The sequence below is a fragment of the Cebidichthys violaceus genome, unplaced genomic scaffold, assembly GCF_023349555.1.
Source record: "Cebidichthys violaceus isolate CVI_PGR_0920_01 unplaced genomic scaffold, fCebVio1.0.p SCAF_16, whole genome shotgun sequence".
Taxonomy (NCBI): domain Eukaryota; kingdom Metazoa; phylum Chordata; class Actinopteri; order Perciformes; family Stichaeidae; genus Cebidichthys; species Cebidichthys violaceus.
In genome coordinates, this window is record NW_027176329.1 from 5673232 (window position 1) to 5692385 (window position 19154).

Below are 19154 nucleotides of genomic sequence, written 5' to 3' on the forward strand. Positions count from 1 at the left end.
CTCATTGATTGTTTTACTGAAAATCAGCTGAGGTGCTGGTTATGTAAGAACCCTGAGGACTAAAGAGGGGAGTGAACAGTAAGGCGGGGGTTAGAGAAAAGGGGAGAGGTGTCACAGATTTACTGCACATGAAGATAAAATGTGGAGAATGTAAGAGAGTATGGAGTATTTTTCTATTCAGTTGATATACAAACAGCAGCTGGTCTTCACTATAACTTAAGTTATAAAATAAATCATTCCTCTGTTTACATTCTGTTATTGTGTGCGATACCAAGGGGGGGGGCGTTACCTCCCTCGCCTCCTACTACTGCCAACAGCGGTGCTCAAGATTTCAAGCTCGGTGAGCGTTTGGTTCTCCCTGCCGACACAGTCAGGTGCTGCCGGAGCATGTGACCAAACAGGAAGCAACAGGGGGAGAGACAGGAATATCAGGGAGGGGAGGAAGAGGAGGAGGAAGGAGGGGAGGGGAGGGAGGGAGGGAGGGAAAGAAGAGGAGGACGAGGAAAGAATTAAGAGATAATGAAATAAGCAAAGTGAGAATGTGAGGAAAACGCAGAAGGGGGGGGGGGGGGGATCGATAGTGAGGAACCAAACGAAGACAGAGAAAGGGTGAGGGAAACGGCTGATGGTAGTAGACGGGAGCAACAACGAGAACATTAACATTAAGAGTTTCATTACAAAATGAAATAACCACCTTGAGAAAAGAGATTATTCTACCACAGCATCATAACTGATGATCTGGGAATGGAATTCAGCGATTTAAGACCTCAAACATTCCTTAATGTCGTTACAGTGTAGATGAAAGATACAGACAAACGGTCTGAGCAGGGAGGCACAGAGATTGTGCTGGATGATTGAGGTGGTGGAGGAGGAGCAGGAGCAATCTACCGTGAGAGGAGAGCAGGAGCGAGGGAGTTTGAGGGGGAAAAACTAGGCCACATGGAAAAATCCAGCTGTAATGATCCGACTGCAGGGAAATGCCGACGGCTCGCATGTCCGCCTCTCTGCTCTCTCCACGTCCACCTTCATCTCTTTCAAGCTGTGTTTGCATCCTTCTCTCCTCCCGCTTCAGTTCACTTGTTTCCTCTTCTACACTCTGCATCCTTTCTACTTCTCAATCTCCATCTCTCTCCATCTCCTCTCCCTCTTAATTCCTCCGGTGTCAGAGATCACTCGCTCAATAACCAATTGCAGAAGCGAAGCAGCTCCACACTTTGCCCATCATCTGCAGTCTCGACATTTCAGGGTCTAATTCTACCTCTTAACGGGCTCACGTTAGCCCAGAAGCGAGACATTTTCTCGGGCAGGGGTAAGACGGGACACGTGACGGAGAGGTCGACGTTAAAGACGGCCTGTTCAAAGCAGCGACAGACACACTTCAACAGGATTCACGAGGCGCTTGGAAAAAAAAGCACAGGCGACACGCGGTGATTGATTGTATGCCCACGCGATGTGTGGAGAACCAGAGAGGCCGGTACGGACGCAAAGACGCGGCTCTGGAGAGACAGGAAGAGCTGCCCCGACACGTCCTCTGTCCCCGTGGAACAGCGGCGACGCCGGCTGACAACTCAGCTCCAAACCCTTCCTGATGCTCTGTGCACTTCCTGTCTCCACTTCTGGGTCACTGGAGTCTTACTGTACATTCACTTTGAGGAAACCTGTATTACGATCTTATTTTGTAATAGTTTAACACCATTTTGGTTGTGCAAAGTTATGATTTTAAGCCAAAAAACATTCAAATCCAACAAGAGACCTTAATTCAAATGTTGGGTTTTTTCCAGGTGCAACAGTGAGATATAGCTCATTGCACTGATTTATAAGTTTGATTATTTTACATGTCAGTTTGCTCACAATTGTCATCTAGTGGTTTCCATATGGGATATTGTTAATATGAAGATGTTGATCTCAGCCCTACAGGCTCCTGATTAATCATTTAAAAGGCTGTTGACTACAGCACTAGGATGCAAACGCCAGCATTGAAGCTGAAACAATTACTTGATTAATCAATAAGTCTATCGACAGAAAATGAATCGCCAACTATCATTTGAGTACCAGCCTCTTACATAAGCTTATTTTCCTCAGTCTTATTTAAATGCAAATTGAATATCATTGGGTTTTGAATCAGTTGGAGGAAACAAACAATTTCAAAAAGTAATCTGTCACATTTTTATGGCCTTTTTTCATAATTCGGTGACATTTTATAGACAGAACGATGAACAGAGAAACTTTATCCGTAATGCAGCAGACTCGCTGCAGTAGAAGTTTTGATCCTCTTCACCGAGGGGGAATAGTTTGCAGGTCGAAATGAGGGAGATGAAGCCAAATATACTGGACTTTGGTTGCAAAGTGTAACATCACTTGAGAGAGAGTGCCCTAATTTAGATTTGAGTACCGTCATCCTGGAGAGCAACAGTGTGTCCGTCTGCATGCGTTTGAATGTCCGTGTGAGCGTATGTGCTATATGAGCATGTGTGACTGTCGCGATTTACATTAGAAGAGCGCGTGTGAACTTTAAAACATGAATCCACAGAGAACGAGGACTTTGCTTCAGTACCACATGCCGGGTTGGAGGGTCAACACACACTCAGCGCAGCAGGAGGACGGAGCTGACTGGTACGACCTGCAGACTGATGAGTAAGAGGTGTCAAGTATACAGAGAGAACACCGTGATGCCAACTCTGAACCCCTCTGACCACACACACGCACACAGACACACACACACACACACACACACACACACACACACACACACACACACACACACACACACACACACACACACACACACACACACACACACACACCCTAAAAATACACTAACATGCAACGAAACTGCGTTGTGAATTGAGTTTTGCGGGAAACGTGTTTTGTTGTGAATATACTTTTGACACGCCACAAATAAGGGGAAAAATAATTGAGAGTACAGTTTGGTTGTATGTGAATTTTGTACAAACAAGGTTGCCAGACGGCACGCACACATTTTCTCATGTCTATATTTGTAAAGGTCAAAGTAATGGCCGTTGGCTTCCTGACCACCTTGTTCTTCTAACTCCAATTGTTCGGTTTCCTCCCGTGTTTCCAGACTTATATTTGGCTCTGAGGGGATTTTTATGGACCGTCGTGTACCTGTCATGTTTTAATCGCCTCTTAAGCTTATGTAAATGTTATTACACTCATCCAATTAGGATTGCTAAGAATACAAAACAATAAAACAGCAGAGGCGCAGAAATCCATATTGCGCTGCTTGCTTCAAAAATAATGAAGGACCTCCGTGAGTAAATATAACATTGCTCTGAACCATCTGGTTTTCCACTGACTCGGGTCCTGGTGTTTTTCCATACATGACCCTGTCGCTGTTGCTTTAGATATCCTGTCATTGTTACACAGCAGTGACACACGAGCACAAACAGCCTACCACCCCCTGTGAATTATTCAAGCTGTATCCAGTGTCCCTGCTCCGGTTTCAGTCACAAGCCTCGCGGCTAAAGCAGGACGCCAAGTTCACATTTCTGCGTCTTTTCTTCCTCACAACTGCCACAAGTGGCTCGCACACGCAGCTGACAGAGTCGTAAAAACACTCTCTCTCTCGCACGCGCGCGCGCGCGCACACGCACGCGCGCACACACACACACACACACACACACACACACACACACACACACACACACACACACACACACACACACACACACACACACACACACACACACACACACACACAATCCAAGACTACCAGGGGAGGGAGGGAATGACAAAGGAAGAGCAGCAAAAAGAGCGTTAGACAGCGACGTACTGCAGCATAAGTCCTGTAGTACTGGAGGGAGTCCAGAGGACACAGAGCAGGTCCTACAGGGTTACAGCCTCATTATAGCACTGACAAAGGAGACGTGAGGGGTGATGTTGACGGGGCACAGAGGTAGAAACCTGCAGCCTCACAGGGGCCAGAACACACAGATTCCTCTGGGGGACATCCTACTGGAACAGAGAGAGCTTGGGGTCTATTTAGTGGGTCGTGTCACTCACATTCTCCTACTTTGCCTGACTGCAGTAAATACACACTTTAAATCAACAAATATAGACCTACTTACGAACTCATCACTGTCCAGTACTGATAACATTGATTGAAACGTAGCTATCAACAATGCTAGACTCGCAATACTGACCTATGATCAGTTCTGTGTTGAGGGGTCTAAAAGGCCAAATGGCCCAAGAGACCCAGCTGTAATGAAAATCAATGTGCTTTGGTCCCCTTCCTTTAATCACCTCTCTCCTGGGAAACACCACCTCATTTATTTATCAAACTAAAAGCTCATCCTCGCAGATCAAATTGAACTGCGATTGCAGTTGACAAAATGGTCCTGTAATGGAGAGCAATCCTTCGCCACGGGCCTGAGAAATGGACTGCTGTTCTGCGTGCTGAAGCAAACCCAGTCTGAATTTACAGAGCTCTGGAGAGAGAGAGAGAGAGAGAGAGAGAGAGAGAGAGAGAGAGAGAGAGAGAGAGAGAGAGAGAGAGAGAGAGAGAGAGTGTGTGTGTGAGCAAGGGAGAAATAATGGAAGTCCTGCTGCCTCCTGAGGAACCCTACCACCTTTACCATTTAGAGTCATTATAACATTAATGCCAGCCATTTCAATCCATGTCCCTGGGTGCTAATAAAATACAGACCTAAGTCCAACTGTTTTAACCAGCTCGAGTTATTAACAGGTTTTTTTATTAAAAGGAAAGTATTGAAAACTCTTCTGCTATTTATACCTCGCTATGCCCCAAGCTTGCCGCAGCAAAAAAAGGGCAACTATTTGAGGCAAAGAGCCTCGAGTGACGTGTTATGCTGGAGAAACAGATAAGACTGCTGCATATTTTGGCCCAGATGGATTCCAGATATGGCCACGTGTTTTCACTTTCCTTCAACAGAAGGCTTATTTCAGGGCACGAAACGCAGGAGAGCGTCGCCATAACAAATATGCAATAAACTGTCACTGAAACCATCTCCCGAGGGGGCTTCTTCTTCTGTGGTTAGACACGTTTGTTGTACAGATACTTTATGTTCAGGATTAAAGAACTGCCGATGACGTGAACTTCCTCATATCCCATGTTGTCTTTCTCCACCTGTCTCCAGCACGCATTTGCCGGAAACACAAACGAGCTTAAACCCCAAGGAGTTTGGTTTCATTATAATAATCAATTACCTTCTTTTAATCAGCGACCAGCATCACAGATGTGACCCGAGTCTATCGGCCATTGGCTGTCCGAGTCCCCATCCACACCCACCCACCCACCCACACCCACACCCACACACACTCCATCCCCCTCTTCCCCACCACTTCAGTAGAGGCATTCATTTTTAAAGCGCCCTGTCACTGGGATTATAAAACAGCAAGGCTCAATGCTGGTGGTAACGCCACTGCTGCAGGGGGGAACAATAAGAGAGAGAGGCACCACTTTGTTTCCTCTTCTTCTTAAAAACCCCACCAGAGCCAAACTTTTCCACTGACTTGCAGAGCAGCAGCTTTTTTCATATTTACAGGACAAACAGCGAACACAGGGCTAAACATGAGGCCGTGTGGTGGAGGAATCACTGGGACTTCATGGAGCCTGCTTCCTCCGGTGTCTCACAGGGAGTCAGGGCATCCAACGTGCACTATGCCCAGAGTCCAATACATTTATGTGGCGGAGCTCGAAGCCCTTGCTTTGTTTATCCAAAATATCAACAATGAAACAACCCAGATTATGAAAGTGGCAGACTGGGCTGGCTGTCTGCCAGAAGATCAACTTCCAGACACACACTGTGCCCCATGTTAGAAGTCTTTTCATTTTCTGACAGAAAACACCAACATTCCTATAATATTATGGGACATTATGAACGGGCGACAGAAAGTTAAGCTGGGACTTTAGTAAATTATTTGTTTATTTTGGGTTTAGCTATGATACTTCAAACTTCGCTTTGATATTTATATTTAATGCATCTTCCGAAAGAATATTCAAATTATGTACATCTTAGAAACACGCCTCTCCTTTCCCCCCTTTACCTTTATATCTCTCCAGCACATCCTCGTACGCCTGGGCGAATTCCTTCTCCTGCGAATGGTTTGCCGGCAGTAGTCCCGGTATGAACCCGGCCATGGTGGCTCTGCAAGCCGGCTTGGGAGTGGAGAGGGGTCGGCCTGCAGACTACCGCAGTGTCCCGGCCCGCTCTGCTGCGCCTCGAGCCCCCAGCCCCGGCTCCTTCCTCTCTTCGGCGTCCAATTCAACACCACCTTGCGTGAAACTAATGAATTCGATGCATTGACGCACACTAAAAGCCTTGTAGCTCACTTCCAAGCAGGGTTAGATAATCCTTGGGGGGACACTTAAGAGAATAACAAGGACAACAAAAGCCTGGAGTGAGCGCGTTTTTTTTGAAAATGTATAACATTAAAGGTGCGAGTATTTGTTTGAATAAAGGTTAGATAAACGCTATATATCCATTACCGCGGTGTGTGTGCGCGCGTATGTGTGCGGAGACACACAGTGGCATCACTCGGTGTGTCGTCTCCGACCAGTCCCTCCTTTAATATCGGCTTCCACCCGGCGACTGCTGCTTCTTGTGCCTCCTGTGTGTGTATGAGGGAGTAAATCCAACACACCCCAGCTGCGTGCCCGTAGAAGGGGGGCAGTGTGTCCGTTTCCGTCCGCAAAATCGGCGGAGCTCCAGGCTAAACCGTATCCGGGCTCCTCCGGCTTCCTATCCCGGGCGGTGTCGGCGTCCTGTGGATCCGAGACGAGCCGCCTCAGCTCCCAGCATGCTTCCCAGCCGTAATGGCCGCTTCAATCCAAGGCTTTGCGGTCTCTGCCTCCGTGTGAACGTGTATGTGTACGTTTCTGCCTCTCTCTCGCTCTTCTGCTCAGGTTTCTCGGTTTTTCCTGCAGTGGCTGTCTTCCATCCCTCTCTACCGGCCACGCCAGGAACCTCCGCCACAGGAATTTCAAGAGCCGGTGGGGACGAACAGCTAGTTTACATGACTGCCGGGTGGAAAATGGAGCTGGAGCGCCCCCAGATGGTGGACACTGCTCGGTGACAGAAACCACTAAAACCCTGGGCAGGCCACAAAAAAACAACTACTAATATAAGTATATCATTCAATTCTACTGTGTCATATCTAAAACTAATTCACACCCGTAATGTATCGTATTATTACTTACATTATCAAGAACAGTTCAATTCTGTTACGTTAAACCACCGGAAATGGCGGTTGGAGTCCTGCTCGAACCTCGAAAGGTCGAAATTCATCAATCCTCCGGTTAAAAAGAAGACGGTGTTTGGCCTCTTAAATTATTTATTATAGTTTTAATTCCAATTATTGTATGAGCCGTTTGTCAGAGAGGCAGGTGTAGAGAGACTTGATTAACGATGGGGAATCCAATATGGCCGATGTAGTTAACGGCTGCAAAGAGATTTATTTTATTTTATTTAACTGGTGGCGGCTGTGACAATATTAATAGTTAAGCCCATTGCAGTTCTATACAGGTGATAACTTACAAGCAACACGAACTAAATAAACAATATCTGATCTGTAAGTGCAAATCTTACAGCAGACCAATGCATTTCATATAATACTAATAAATGAGACAATACTAGACAGAATATGAACAGAGGTCTTTCACAACTTGGAACATTGTGTCTGTGTGCAAGGGAAGCTTTAGTTGTGGATGACTGAGCTGAATGCATGGAGCACAGCGCCATCTAAAGGCCAACTGCATCTACATTACAGAGAACTCAAATCCAAGTGCAAGCCTGGTTAGCAGGCCAGTAAACCCACAACTGTTTAAACTGGATTTAGCATTCTCTGATCCAAAAGTAAGAAGAAATGCAGACTCCATCTCGGCCAAAACCAAATCAGGGAACACAGATAGATAGTAGGCAATGTGTTCAATTTGCTAAAAAATTAACTCAATTTAAAAGAATTAACTTCCTGCCGCAAGTCATGTGAGCCCCGTCCTACTGGGTGAAACACAGCCATCAGTGGATAATCTCAGCATGCATCATCCTGAGGGCAAAACCCATGAATCAGACTCCCTGATATGATCTCCAGATTATGTCATTTAATCCCATATAGAGACACATAAAGATGACCTTAAAGTGAAGCACAATGTCAGGCACATGCAGCTTCTAGCATTTTATCGCTGTATAGTCAGTCGCTGGAGAACAGAGACTATAGGAGGAAGAGCAGCAGACGAGGGTTGAGGCAGATGTGGATTACTGCGATTAAAACTTTGTAGTTAAAATGTATTTGTTACACCTGTACAATCTAATGATCTGCCATAAAGGCTCCTTTTATGATGGCTATAATGTTGATGAGGGAACAAATCCAATATTTTTTATTTTTGTCTGTAAAAGAAAAAAAAGAAAACCTTCAGAGCGTATTCTGTACCCTACAGGTAAAAGAGGAAACAATGGGACTATAGGAAATGTGGTTTCCATTTATAACCGTAAAAGATACGTCTTAAATGCTTCCAGTCATCAAGCAAGCAGTCTCACATGTCTACCATTAATTAAGCGTCCAAGGCTGCATGATTAGTAACAGCTCCATGCAGGTATTCATTTCCTCTCTGCCTTTCATTATTTTTGACGTCGTCTTTGTGTCTCCTCACCCTGACTCACCCTTCATTACTGGATTCACAAGTCAAGAGTGTGGCAGTGGGGTCCATCTGCAACCTCCTGACACTGACACGCACGCACGTGCACAGACACACAAACACACACACTGACATGTCATGCAGACAAGAGAGAGGGCACAGTGACCCTGGTCTCGAGGTCCCGATAACATTTCATCTGCAGAACATCAGAAAATCATCTTTTCCCGACATGGCCAAGCATCATAAGATTACAGTCAAAGCTGATTTTATTTTAAACATCTTTTATCAGTTAACTAATGACAAACAAAGCAGGTGGCCTCTACATACAGAACACACAAGGGTCCCTCTAGAAGAAGCACACAACCTTTATATCCCGCCTAGTGGGGGAAGATGGGAATTACAGTAAACTCTGTGATTTAAAAACTTTTCCTTTTGTTTATGTTCTTCCATTTCTATGTTGTCTTTTCATTTTTTAATCACCTCACGATGTGTGTAATGCTACATTAAATAATAATAAAAGTGCTGCTGGTATAAATAAAGAATGCTGACAGTGTGAGTCATCTCTCGCCTCGATCTGTCACTCACACTGTTGTCTTTCTGCAGTGTGTGTCCTCCTGTCTGAACACACACACCTGCATATGAGTCTGTGTGTGTGTGTGTGTGTGTGTGTGTGTGTGTGTGTGTGTGTGTGTGTGTGTGTGTGTGTGTGTGTGTGTGTGTGTGTGTGTGTCGGAGATGTCGTGCAGAGTCCAGCTGCACAGTGAACGTGCTTCGAGAGCCAAAAGGACACACAGTCCTGAACACATCAGCATGACCAACGCCTCAGCAGCAGAGCTCCACTGACCTCAGCTTTAAAACCAGAACACTCCCCAAATCATCAGCCACATATCAAATATAATCACATTTAAGACCCTTCCTTTTGCCATCCTCGACATTGTCACCAAGCATCTACGAAAAACGTCGGAAACATCAAACAATGTGATCTGATTATTCACGCCTGCATTTTTGTTTGAATTACAGCCTAATAAAGCAGCTCAGTGCCCTAAATAACCAGGAATGAGCCAGTGATTGAATGAAATGATTGTAAAATGTTGTGTGACTTGGATTAGTGTGTTATTTGGCTGCAAACATTTGAGATAAGAGTCTTAGTAAAGTCGGACCTTTGCCCTTCATCCTCAGCTTTTAGAAATAACTCAATTATAGTTTAAAATGCAGATAAAAACATTTAAAACAAGCCTCGGAATAATGCGTGTCGGAAATCCACGGCTGTTCCAAGAACGCAATCAATGTGACGTCTACAAATCCAATACATTAACATGTGAACAGAGTCAGTGGTGTTTCTAAACAATGCAGTAAGTCTGGTATGTGTACTACATCAAATAGTGTACATCTGTAACCTGGAACACAAGTATCTTATTTGGATAAATAGCGGATCAGTATTTTTGATCTACTTTGGTTTATCTTTGAATCTATAAAAAACTCTACAAGTGATTTAGATTATATCTACTCACAAATGCCCCATGTGATAATAAACCATGTGATTTCAAAGCTCGCACATGTCACATTTTTTTAAAGAACTGTTTACATTTTTTGATTAAAATGCTAACACGGTGTAAACACAATGCTAACGCGGTGCTAACGCGGCATGCGCTACTCTTCCGCAACGACGCCGTTAGCTGTTACCGCTGTATGAGCGCGGTACAGAACAGCAGCTATGCCATTATTTAAAAAAACAAAAAACGGAGAAACTCGGATTACCTCACATATGATACATCGCACCTCAAACTTTACATCTTAAAGTCACATGGAGTGAAACGCAGCTTGAGAAATCTCTGAAGGAGCCTCCTTATGTCTGAATGAAATGACTCCAGTGACATCACTTGGGTACCCGGGGTTGGAGGCCAGACATGAAAGGTCCCACAACTGAGTGGTTACTTAATCATGGGAGGTGGAGGACCCAGTGTGTTTGGAGATTGACCCACACTAGGGACTTAAAATCAGCATACGTCGGCCTCAGCTGTTCCCATTTCAATTGCTCTTTTTTCTTCTGTCTTTAAGGAAGTGCAACAATAAATCAGCATGTGTCAAAGGCATGTCACTTCTTTGTACGTATTAAAAGCATTAAATGCTTTGCTGTATGTCCCAATAAAATATGAAACATAACTGACTTGAACACTTGTTGCTTTAACAACACACCTCCTTTCCTCCAACTTTGTCTTCTTCTCTCTCTTTCGTTAATCTTCCCTCCAGGTCTCATGTGTCTCTCCCTCAACGTTTCTCTGTCGGTGCTTTTCTTTCAAGATCTTTCATTCTGTCTCTTCCTCTTTTTTTCTTTCAGTTGAGTTCCCTCAGGCCATTTCTCTTTTCCAGTCTGAAGTTTTCAGTGACTCTGTTATTCAATCTTTCTCTCTCTTTCTCTTTCTGTTCGATGACCTCCCTCACCCCTCGCCGTCAGTTAAAAATCATCATTTCTTTGAACTTTGCCCTCTTTATCCTCCACTCCCTCCATCTCCCCATTACCCCCCCTCCCTCTTTCTCCAACTCCATTCCTTTCCTCTCTTCATTACCTTTTTTACTCAATCATTCACTCCTCTCTCTCCCTCTCTTTTCATCAACAAACTCCCTCCTCTTTTCTTCCTCTCCAAATTAAAATTCGGACTCTCTCTTTCACTATTTGTTTTGCCCTGCCTTTATATTCAGCGTCAGTCTCTCTAACCCCCGTCGCCATTGCTTCTCCTCGCCTTTTATAACCATGGAAACAGAGGAGACCACATTGCCGTGGCAACAGGGGGAACAGGCTGGGCTTTAAGCCGAGGCTTCCTCTTAGGCGCCTGCATGGAAAGGAATGTGGAAGCAACAGCAGCAGGCGGGGCGGTGGACGACTAAGTTACATGCAGGCACGGACGTCTGGGGTCCTGATGCTCACGTGGATAAATCATCACTGCTGCAGTCTGACACACACTAGACACGCTGCTTCACACACACTTTGGTTTGTGTCATCTCCAGTTTGGTTCTTGTTTTGCTGTAAAAAGGATAATTCAAATATCCTTTCAGCCTTTTTAATATCTCAATTTTTGTTCTAAATCTTTAAGTTTTACCACTCATTTTAAGGAAAAACTAAACAAACTGAATTATTAACATACAGAAATATTAAATCATACAAGTCTTAAACACTTAACAGATGTCTTAATGAGCTTTATGTGTCTTTGCTACTGTATATTTCCAAGTTAAAGTTTTTTAATCTAATAATCTGAGCGATCAATTTAAATCAAAGATAGTTAGATAGATTTAGCGTATGTAATAACAATTTCAACCATCGCCTTTTTGGCTTTCCAATTCCACATGAATGCGCTGAAAAGTCGGGCTACCACAGCTTTCCACGAGCACTTAAACACAACATACATTTGTGGATCGGAGGCTGTGAAAAGCAACCCTGCCTCCTTCTAAATAACGTTCCACAACAAGACTGCATTCAAAATTACGTTTCAAGGGAAAAGCATTTTCCCTCAGATTACGGTCACAGTTTTAGAAATGTGGTTAATGTCGTAAATTGAAACAAAACAAAGTATTTGGTTATGTTTAGGATACACAACTGCTTAATAGGTTTTGTGAAACATTGTGTTTTGGCTTTATATGAGTGTGTGTTACGCTAATTAAGTTGTGGATGTAAATTAGAAAAGCGCTGGCTTTTGGTTTCACACGGGACACGAACAGAGGTCTCCTGGGTGAAAGTCCTGTGTTGGAAATATATATGCAGAACACTGATAATTATTCTTCCTAATAATCATGTTCATACATAAAATTTGTATTTTTTCTCCGTACGACTGAGGTCACTCTCACTTTAATTTGTAATTCAAGTCAAAATCCCCAAACTCTCATTCACATCAACAGTACCACCGGCAGCTGTTGGGAGGTTTCATTGACATTCATGCTCAGCAGGCAGGCAGAGCCAGTCCAGAGAGGCTGAACAACAGAGTCCAGTCAGGACAGCAGCGTCTCTTTATTCTCTCCAGAGTGAATTCAAAACTCATCTGTTCACAAAGCTCCTCGTGTTTGCACTCTCTCTTTCCATTACTTCTACCTCAACTTCATTCTGTCTTGTAGGAAAGCAACTCTTACATTTATTTCAGTACTTTTTAGAATAAAATAATGATCCAGGCAGAAAAAACAAACACATATTTTATGGCTTTTTACTACTGCAGCACTCATTCTAAATGTTGTAAGTGGACTGTAAGCCATGCAGCTTATTGGTACAAGCAGCCTAATGTATTTGTTTTACCACATTCCGGCCTCTGCCTGAACGGAAATTGAGGTCAATGTAAACACATAGCCCATATTATGTAAAATGTAATATCATCACAATAGAGTTCGCGCCTGAGTGAGCTCTGGACACGCCTGGGAAATTCTGGCTGCTACCGGGTGAATCACTCTGGGAGCTCACAGAGCAAACATGGAAGCAGCGCTGTAACAAAGAGACTCCTGATTTGTTTTGGTGGTTTAATGCCTTAACAGATGAAGAGGATTCCTCAAATAGGGAATTTACATTTTAAAGGGAAGCACAACATAACAATTCATGTACTCTACCAACCTCATGTTTCAAAGCTCAAATCAGACAATCTCAAGCCCATCACTCTTTTAGAAGAACACTTTGTGAAATATGCTCATTCTTGGAAAGAGTTAGTTGAGATACCGCTCTCTTATCTGTCAGCTAAATACAAAGCTGGAACCAGCAGCTGGTTAGCTTAGCTTAGCATAAAGACTGGAAACAAGGGGAAAGAGCTAGCCAAGCCTAAAGTAGAGACTCACTGTTCACATGGCCTCCCGTATCACCACAACTGATCAGTTTTACACTTTGGATTCTGTCCAAATGGAGCAAAGATGATATAGCGTGTTAATTGACAGATTCCTAAGTCCCGCCCCCCTTTGTTACTGTTGCTCGGTCAGACAAAACATAACATGGCAACGCCGGCTCCGTTTAGCCGGGCGCTGAAGTGTGTATCAGAAGAAGACGACACCATGGACTACAGCGTGCGATGGAAAAATATATTCAGCATGATAAACTTTACTCTGGTAACTTTTCCCATTGGGATGCTAGACGTCCTGTATATCAAATAAGTAACAGCAGAAGTTACTTTGGGGCGACGCCTTACAGAGAATACAAACAAATTTAACTTGAGATAACAGAGTTTGTTTTCTCGACATTATTAACTTGTGTTCTCACGATAACGGTATCAAAACAAAATGTTTGAATCATTCATTAGATTTAAACAAATTAAATTCATTAGATCTACCATATTTCTATTGTTTATTTCTATTTTTATATAATATGATTTTGTTTATGCTTACGCAAAGTACTTTAAGTTGCTTTTTTGTGTCTAATATGTTCTTTATTAATACATTTTCCTTACATTTACTCTATTTTGTAGAACTGTACTCACATGGTAAATATTCCTAAATAAATGTGTTTATCTATTTTTGGGAAACATGTGTTATAGTGAGACGTAGTATCAGTATTGAATATTCAGCATTGGCACAAATCAGCATCTTTTAGAGAGATGGTTTCACACGGCAGAGCATTGGCAGTGTGTGAACGCCTGGGCGGTTTGTGGCAGCGCCAACATCGGCTCTGCCCGCTACCTGCTGCCACCACGGCCCGGTCTCCACACAAACAAGTCTGACTCGCTGACTCAGCCCAAAGGTGCTGCCAGGAAACCTCCCTGTGTAACTGTCTCTTTTGATCATTTCAGTTGATCTTTTTAAAATGTTTTCTTTTGATCCCTTCCCTTTCAGAACTATGTTTTAATTAACTCTCACTCACTCACACACACACACACACACACACACACACACAAACCAAGCTGCAGCACATCTGTGAATTTCCACTACACGTCACATGTCCAACAGACATAAAAAAAGAGGAAAAGTTGAGTGTTGATTAAAAATATTTCATATGAGATCATTTGTATTTGCCGCCTCACATCGGCCTGCGTGACAGAAAACTAGACATACATCTATATCCTTCACTGGTTGTAAAAAAAAGAAGGTAAAACTGAACATTTTATTGGTTTAAACAGATGTTTCTTTCTTCATCTTGTCTGCTTAGAAAGACCAAGGCGATGAAAAAGAAGACCACAGGACATAAAGTGACGACGCGTGATAACTGATTCCACGTCCCTGCTCTCAGATCTGCTTGTAATTAGCCTTTCATATGTAAACAACAAAGAGCCGTCACGTGTTGGTGTCGGAAAAAAACAATTTGAGGGCGACTAAGTTGGTTTGCAGCTATCTTCAGCATTTCTGATCCGTTAGCAGAAAGGTTCATTTCAGCTGCACATCAGACTGTTGTCATTGCTATCATGAAGAAACCATGGAAGAAGTTGCAGCAGTGAGTGACTTCAATTTATGGGTAATTATATTATATTTTGGGTAACATTACAAGGTTGCTTTTGAGCTTTTTAAGTTGTTTTCAGTTTGCTCTCCTCTCTAAGTGCACAGCTTAGCTTTCACATTACAGCATGTAGAACTTTCACTGTTTTTATAACCACAAGCTGCCCTTTTATCGCCTTCTCCTTGATCTCTTTTTATACCACTTTCAAACTGGGTGCATGTGACACAGTCCCAGAAATACACAGACATACTTTAACATCAAACACTTTAACATCTTCTCAGTTTAGCACACGCCATCTTTTTTTTTCTTGCATCAACATGTAACGTCTGCTTTGGCTCATTTCACTCTCACTCGACATGGAACATCGCCAGCTTCCTTGGACAATTAAACTTATCACATCCCGACAGAAACACACGTTTTTTTTGATGCTAACAGAAAAAAACACCACTTCTTCACACTCACATTCAGCTGTGGAGATTTTAAAAAAGTAAAATGAAATAAAGTCCAGTAGATGCAGCCACTCCAAACATTTGCAGACACATTTATGAAAGTCAAGACTCGGTTCAAAGCTCGTCTTAAACCACGTAGCTGATTGTGAAGTCAGGTATTTCAGAAACACCACACAGGCCTCTCTTGTGAACGGATACGGAAGCTTAGAGACTCTAAAACATCGACGCTGGAGGTCTGGAAGCGTCTTCCAACTGGGAATGTTTCCAGTGCAGGAAATACATCTTTTCTTCACATGTGTGCTATAAGAGCATTAACATACACAGACAAACATAACACACACACACACACACACACACACACACACAGAGGTCACATCCACCTCTTCACCCTGACCTACATGCTGTTTCCATGTCCATGAAGTAGGCTTTTAATGTCATCGCCTACTCCAACAACACAACCCCCATCACCTCCCATGCAACAATGTTAGTGGAATTATAACAGCGCTGCCAGTTTATAACAGGGATGTCAGCACAGGACGGATGTATGATATTGAATCGTTTGCCATTATGTGATCATTTCCATGCTGATACCGACATGTTTCGCATGTAGTCTAGTCCAGACTAAACAATATAGTTTTAGGTGATTATTGCCCTCTATTGATATACTGGGAATAATGTAGGTGTTTGACTGCACCTTCGCCCATAGAAATTAAAATGAAAAATCGAAATAAAAAAAAATAAAAAATCCAAATCCAAAAAAAGACGATTTGGATAAAAGCTGGATAAATAATATAATATAATGTTGGACTTTATACTCTTCCATCGACTGTAGGCTGCTCTTTGACAGAGTCGCAGCTAAATGTTGGCATCCATCCACTACCATGGATTTATGTGATAAAAGCCTCAATAAGGAAATGATCAGCACAATCATGAGATGCTACGAGTGGAAAAAAATAGCACTGCTGGTAAGAGGTGCAGCACTAAGCCCACTTTTACATCATTCGCCTCAATTATCGAGCTGGAAGCTTCCCCTCCACTGACAGAGGAGAAGCTGTCAGGCTGCTACCAGTGTGCCATTACACGAGCAGGGGAAACCTGGCTGCTCCCGAGAACTGAGTAACCTACATTTCTCCTCCATCTTCTGTTACAGCGAGCAAGAGAGGAGGAAAGACTCAGAGACGGAGGGAGGACAGTCGTCCATGTGGCTTGTAGCAGTACAGAGGAGTCAGGAAAGCATCTTCCCTGAATCCTCTAGCAGTGATGAGTGTTACAAGATAACACTTTTAATAGCATGCTATACATGCCTTTATCCAAAGTATAAATATAAGAGACCAACACCAGATCTTCCCCCCATCTCTGTGACATTTACTGATCGTGGATGCGAGTATAGGCCTTTAATCAAAGCCAGGAGGAAGCCCCGTGATCAAACGTGAGAAGCCAAGAAAATGTCAGCATTCAAATGAGAATGAAGTAGAAACGTCCTGTAAGATATGGCTCGATACAAGATGAAACGATTTTACCGAGACATTTAATGTTAAACAGACAGTTCAGTGTCAGTTTCCGTACTTTTGAGCCCCTCTAATTCTCTGTTACCTCGCCACAAGCACAGGTACCATCAGTTTTCAGGTCAGGTTTCAGTTTTAATTCAGGGGTGCATAGTCTCTGTTTTCCACTGCACACTCTCACAGCAGCCCCACTCAACAGATGCGGGCCCCGGTGCCTTGCTCAAAGGCACGCCGAACTGCATTGCCAGTGCGAGACGGTTTATCCGCTTACCTGCCACGCGAACCACCGCCCTTTCTGCCGGGTCCAGCACCGAGTCCTGGCTCTTCCTCTTCCTCCGCTCGTGTTTGGACAGGTTCCACGGCAACGTGTCTCCCGGCGGCCCCGCGGGGCCCGACGGGCACGGGGACAGCGACCCCCCCGAACGCTCGCTACGGAAGGACGGCTCGCTGACGCAGGAGCGCTCGCTTAGAGTATCGTCGTCCGAGGACTCCATCTCGTTTCCGGGGGCTGCGAGAGAGGAGACGGGATGAGGAAGAGAAAGAGACGGATGGAGGGATGGAGAGAGGGATGAGAGCAGCGGGGGAGGGGGAAAGAAAGCAGGTCAAAAGAAGGGAGGAGGAAAGAAGAATTGTATAATTCATTTGCTGGGGTACAGTGTGATCACGCATCATGAATGATGCAAAGTTTCGACGTAACAGCACAACAGAAAGAGAGAAACAACTGGGTTACATTAGTCATCATGTCTCGACGAACGTTCATGAGTTTGAGAGGCTGCAGACCTGCAGTGATGAACTACTGTAGATGAACTACGCATGACAGCAGACATTACTGAGGCCTGCTCAGAGCATCTTCCCATCACTGAAGTCAATTCATTTAGGATCCAACGATGGTGAACGTGGTAAACATTACACCTGCATGTTAGCATTGTTTATTAAAAGGCCATTATTCAAGCTTTTTTTCAAACAAATTATTTTGTTCTAATTTGAGTGGAAATTAACCTCCTTGAATATGACTGCTGGCATAAAAGCAACATTTGTCAAATAAAAACAAATGTTGTTATATTAGATTCTAATAATGTGGCTTGTAAAGCTGTAAGTTGAGGTGTAATTTGTTTGCTATAGAACACAAGCATCATGCAAACACGCACAACAAGACCGACAAGTAGAAGTCAGCTCCGCTTAATAGAAGTCACTGAGGTGTGGACACATTACACCCTGTGTGGAGCCGATTTATTGATGAAGAGGATGATGTCAGCTCTGTGTTTGGACGGGGTGGGGGGTTAGTCTAGTTGGCTGAGATGAGGAGCAAAGACCAAAGACAGAGAGATGAGATTTCAAAGCTCTTCTAGCATTTCTATTTTTAAAGAAAAGTCAATAAGCCGGGAAGACAGGAGAGTTTTTTTCTTCTCTATCTTCATCTCATTTTCACTCTCTGTCCTCTCCTTCTGTCCTCTCCTTCTATCCTCTCCTTCTATCCTCTCCTTCTGTCCTCTCCTTCTGTCCTCTCCTTCTGATCTCTCCTTCTGATCTCCTTCTCTGCTTCTCTCTTGCTCATTTATCTTTACACTCTGACTGTTTATTGAAATTGAGATTAAATTCAATACCTATTTATTATGAAGAAAAATAAGTGACAGTAAATACTTGATGTAAGCAAACACACAAGACGTGTGTGTGTGAGTGTGTGTGTCTGTGTACACTTGTACAGCTATGTTTGTGAGGACCATGTTTTTGAGCTTTAGACCTTCCAAGTGAGGACATTTTGGCCGGTCCTCACAAAGATCTGTTTGAGGGTTCAGACTTGGTTTTAAGCTTGAGTTTAGAATTAGGTTTAGGTCAGAGTAAGGGGTTATATTATGTCAATGAGTGGCAATAGTTGTGTGTGTGTGTGTGTGTGTGTGTGTGTGTGTGTGTGTGTGTGTGTGTGTGTGTGTGTGTGTGTGTGCACTCTGGGGACCTGATGCTCTGATCTGTCCGTCACAGCCTCATAAAATCAATACCTGTCCTGAGAGAATGAATTGGCCGTTACTGGCTCTCATATTGCAGCTCCACAGGGAGTCACAGGTTAGTGAGCGTCCGCTGAGCTCCTGGAGTCATGAGTTTGAGTCCAGCTCACAGACTATGTGCACTTCCTGCAATTCATTATATATCCATCTTCACTGTGTATTTAGCTATGTGCTCATTGCTTTAAAAGATGTACA

General features: G+C 43.6%; 1 protein-coding gene across 8 annotated transcripts in view; it reads right to left on the reverse strand.

Annotated features, from left to right (window-relative positions):
* Window positions 1-19154, reverse strand: part of macf1a (microtubule actin crosslinking factor 1a) — a 219256-nt gene that overhangs the window by 192191 nt on the left and 7911 nt on the right. For all 8 annotated transcript variants that reach the window (XM_068710875.1, XM_068710876.1, XM_068710874.1 and 5 more), the window contains exon 2: window positions 17228-17464. In XM_068710875.1, the coding sequence (XP_068566976.1) occupies window positions 17228-17450 (223 nt within the window). In that variant the 5' untranslated portion in view covers window positions 17451-17464. The remainder of the gene's footprint in view (window positions 1-17227; window positions 17465-19154) is intronic.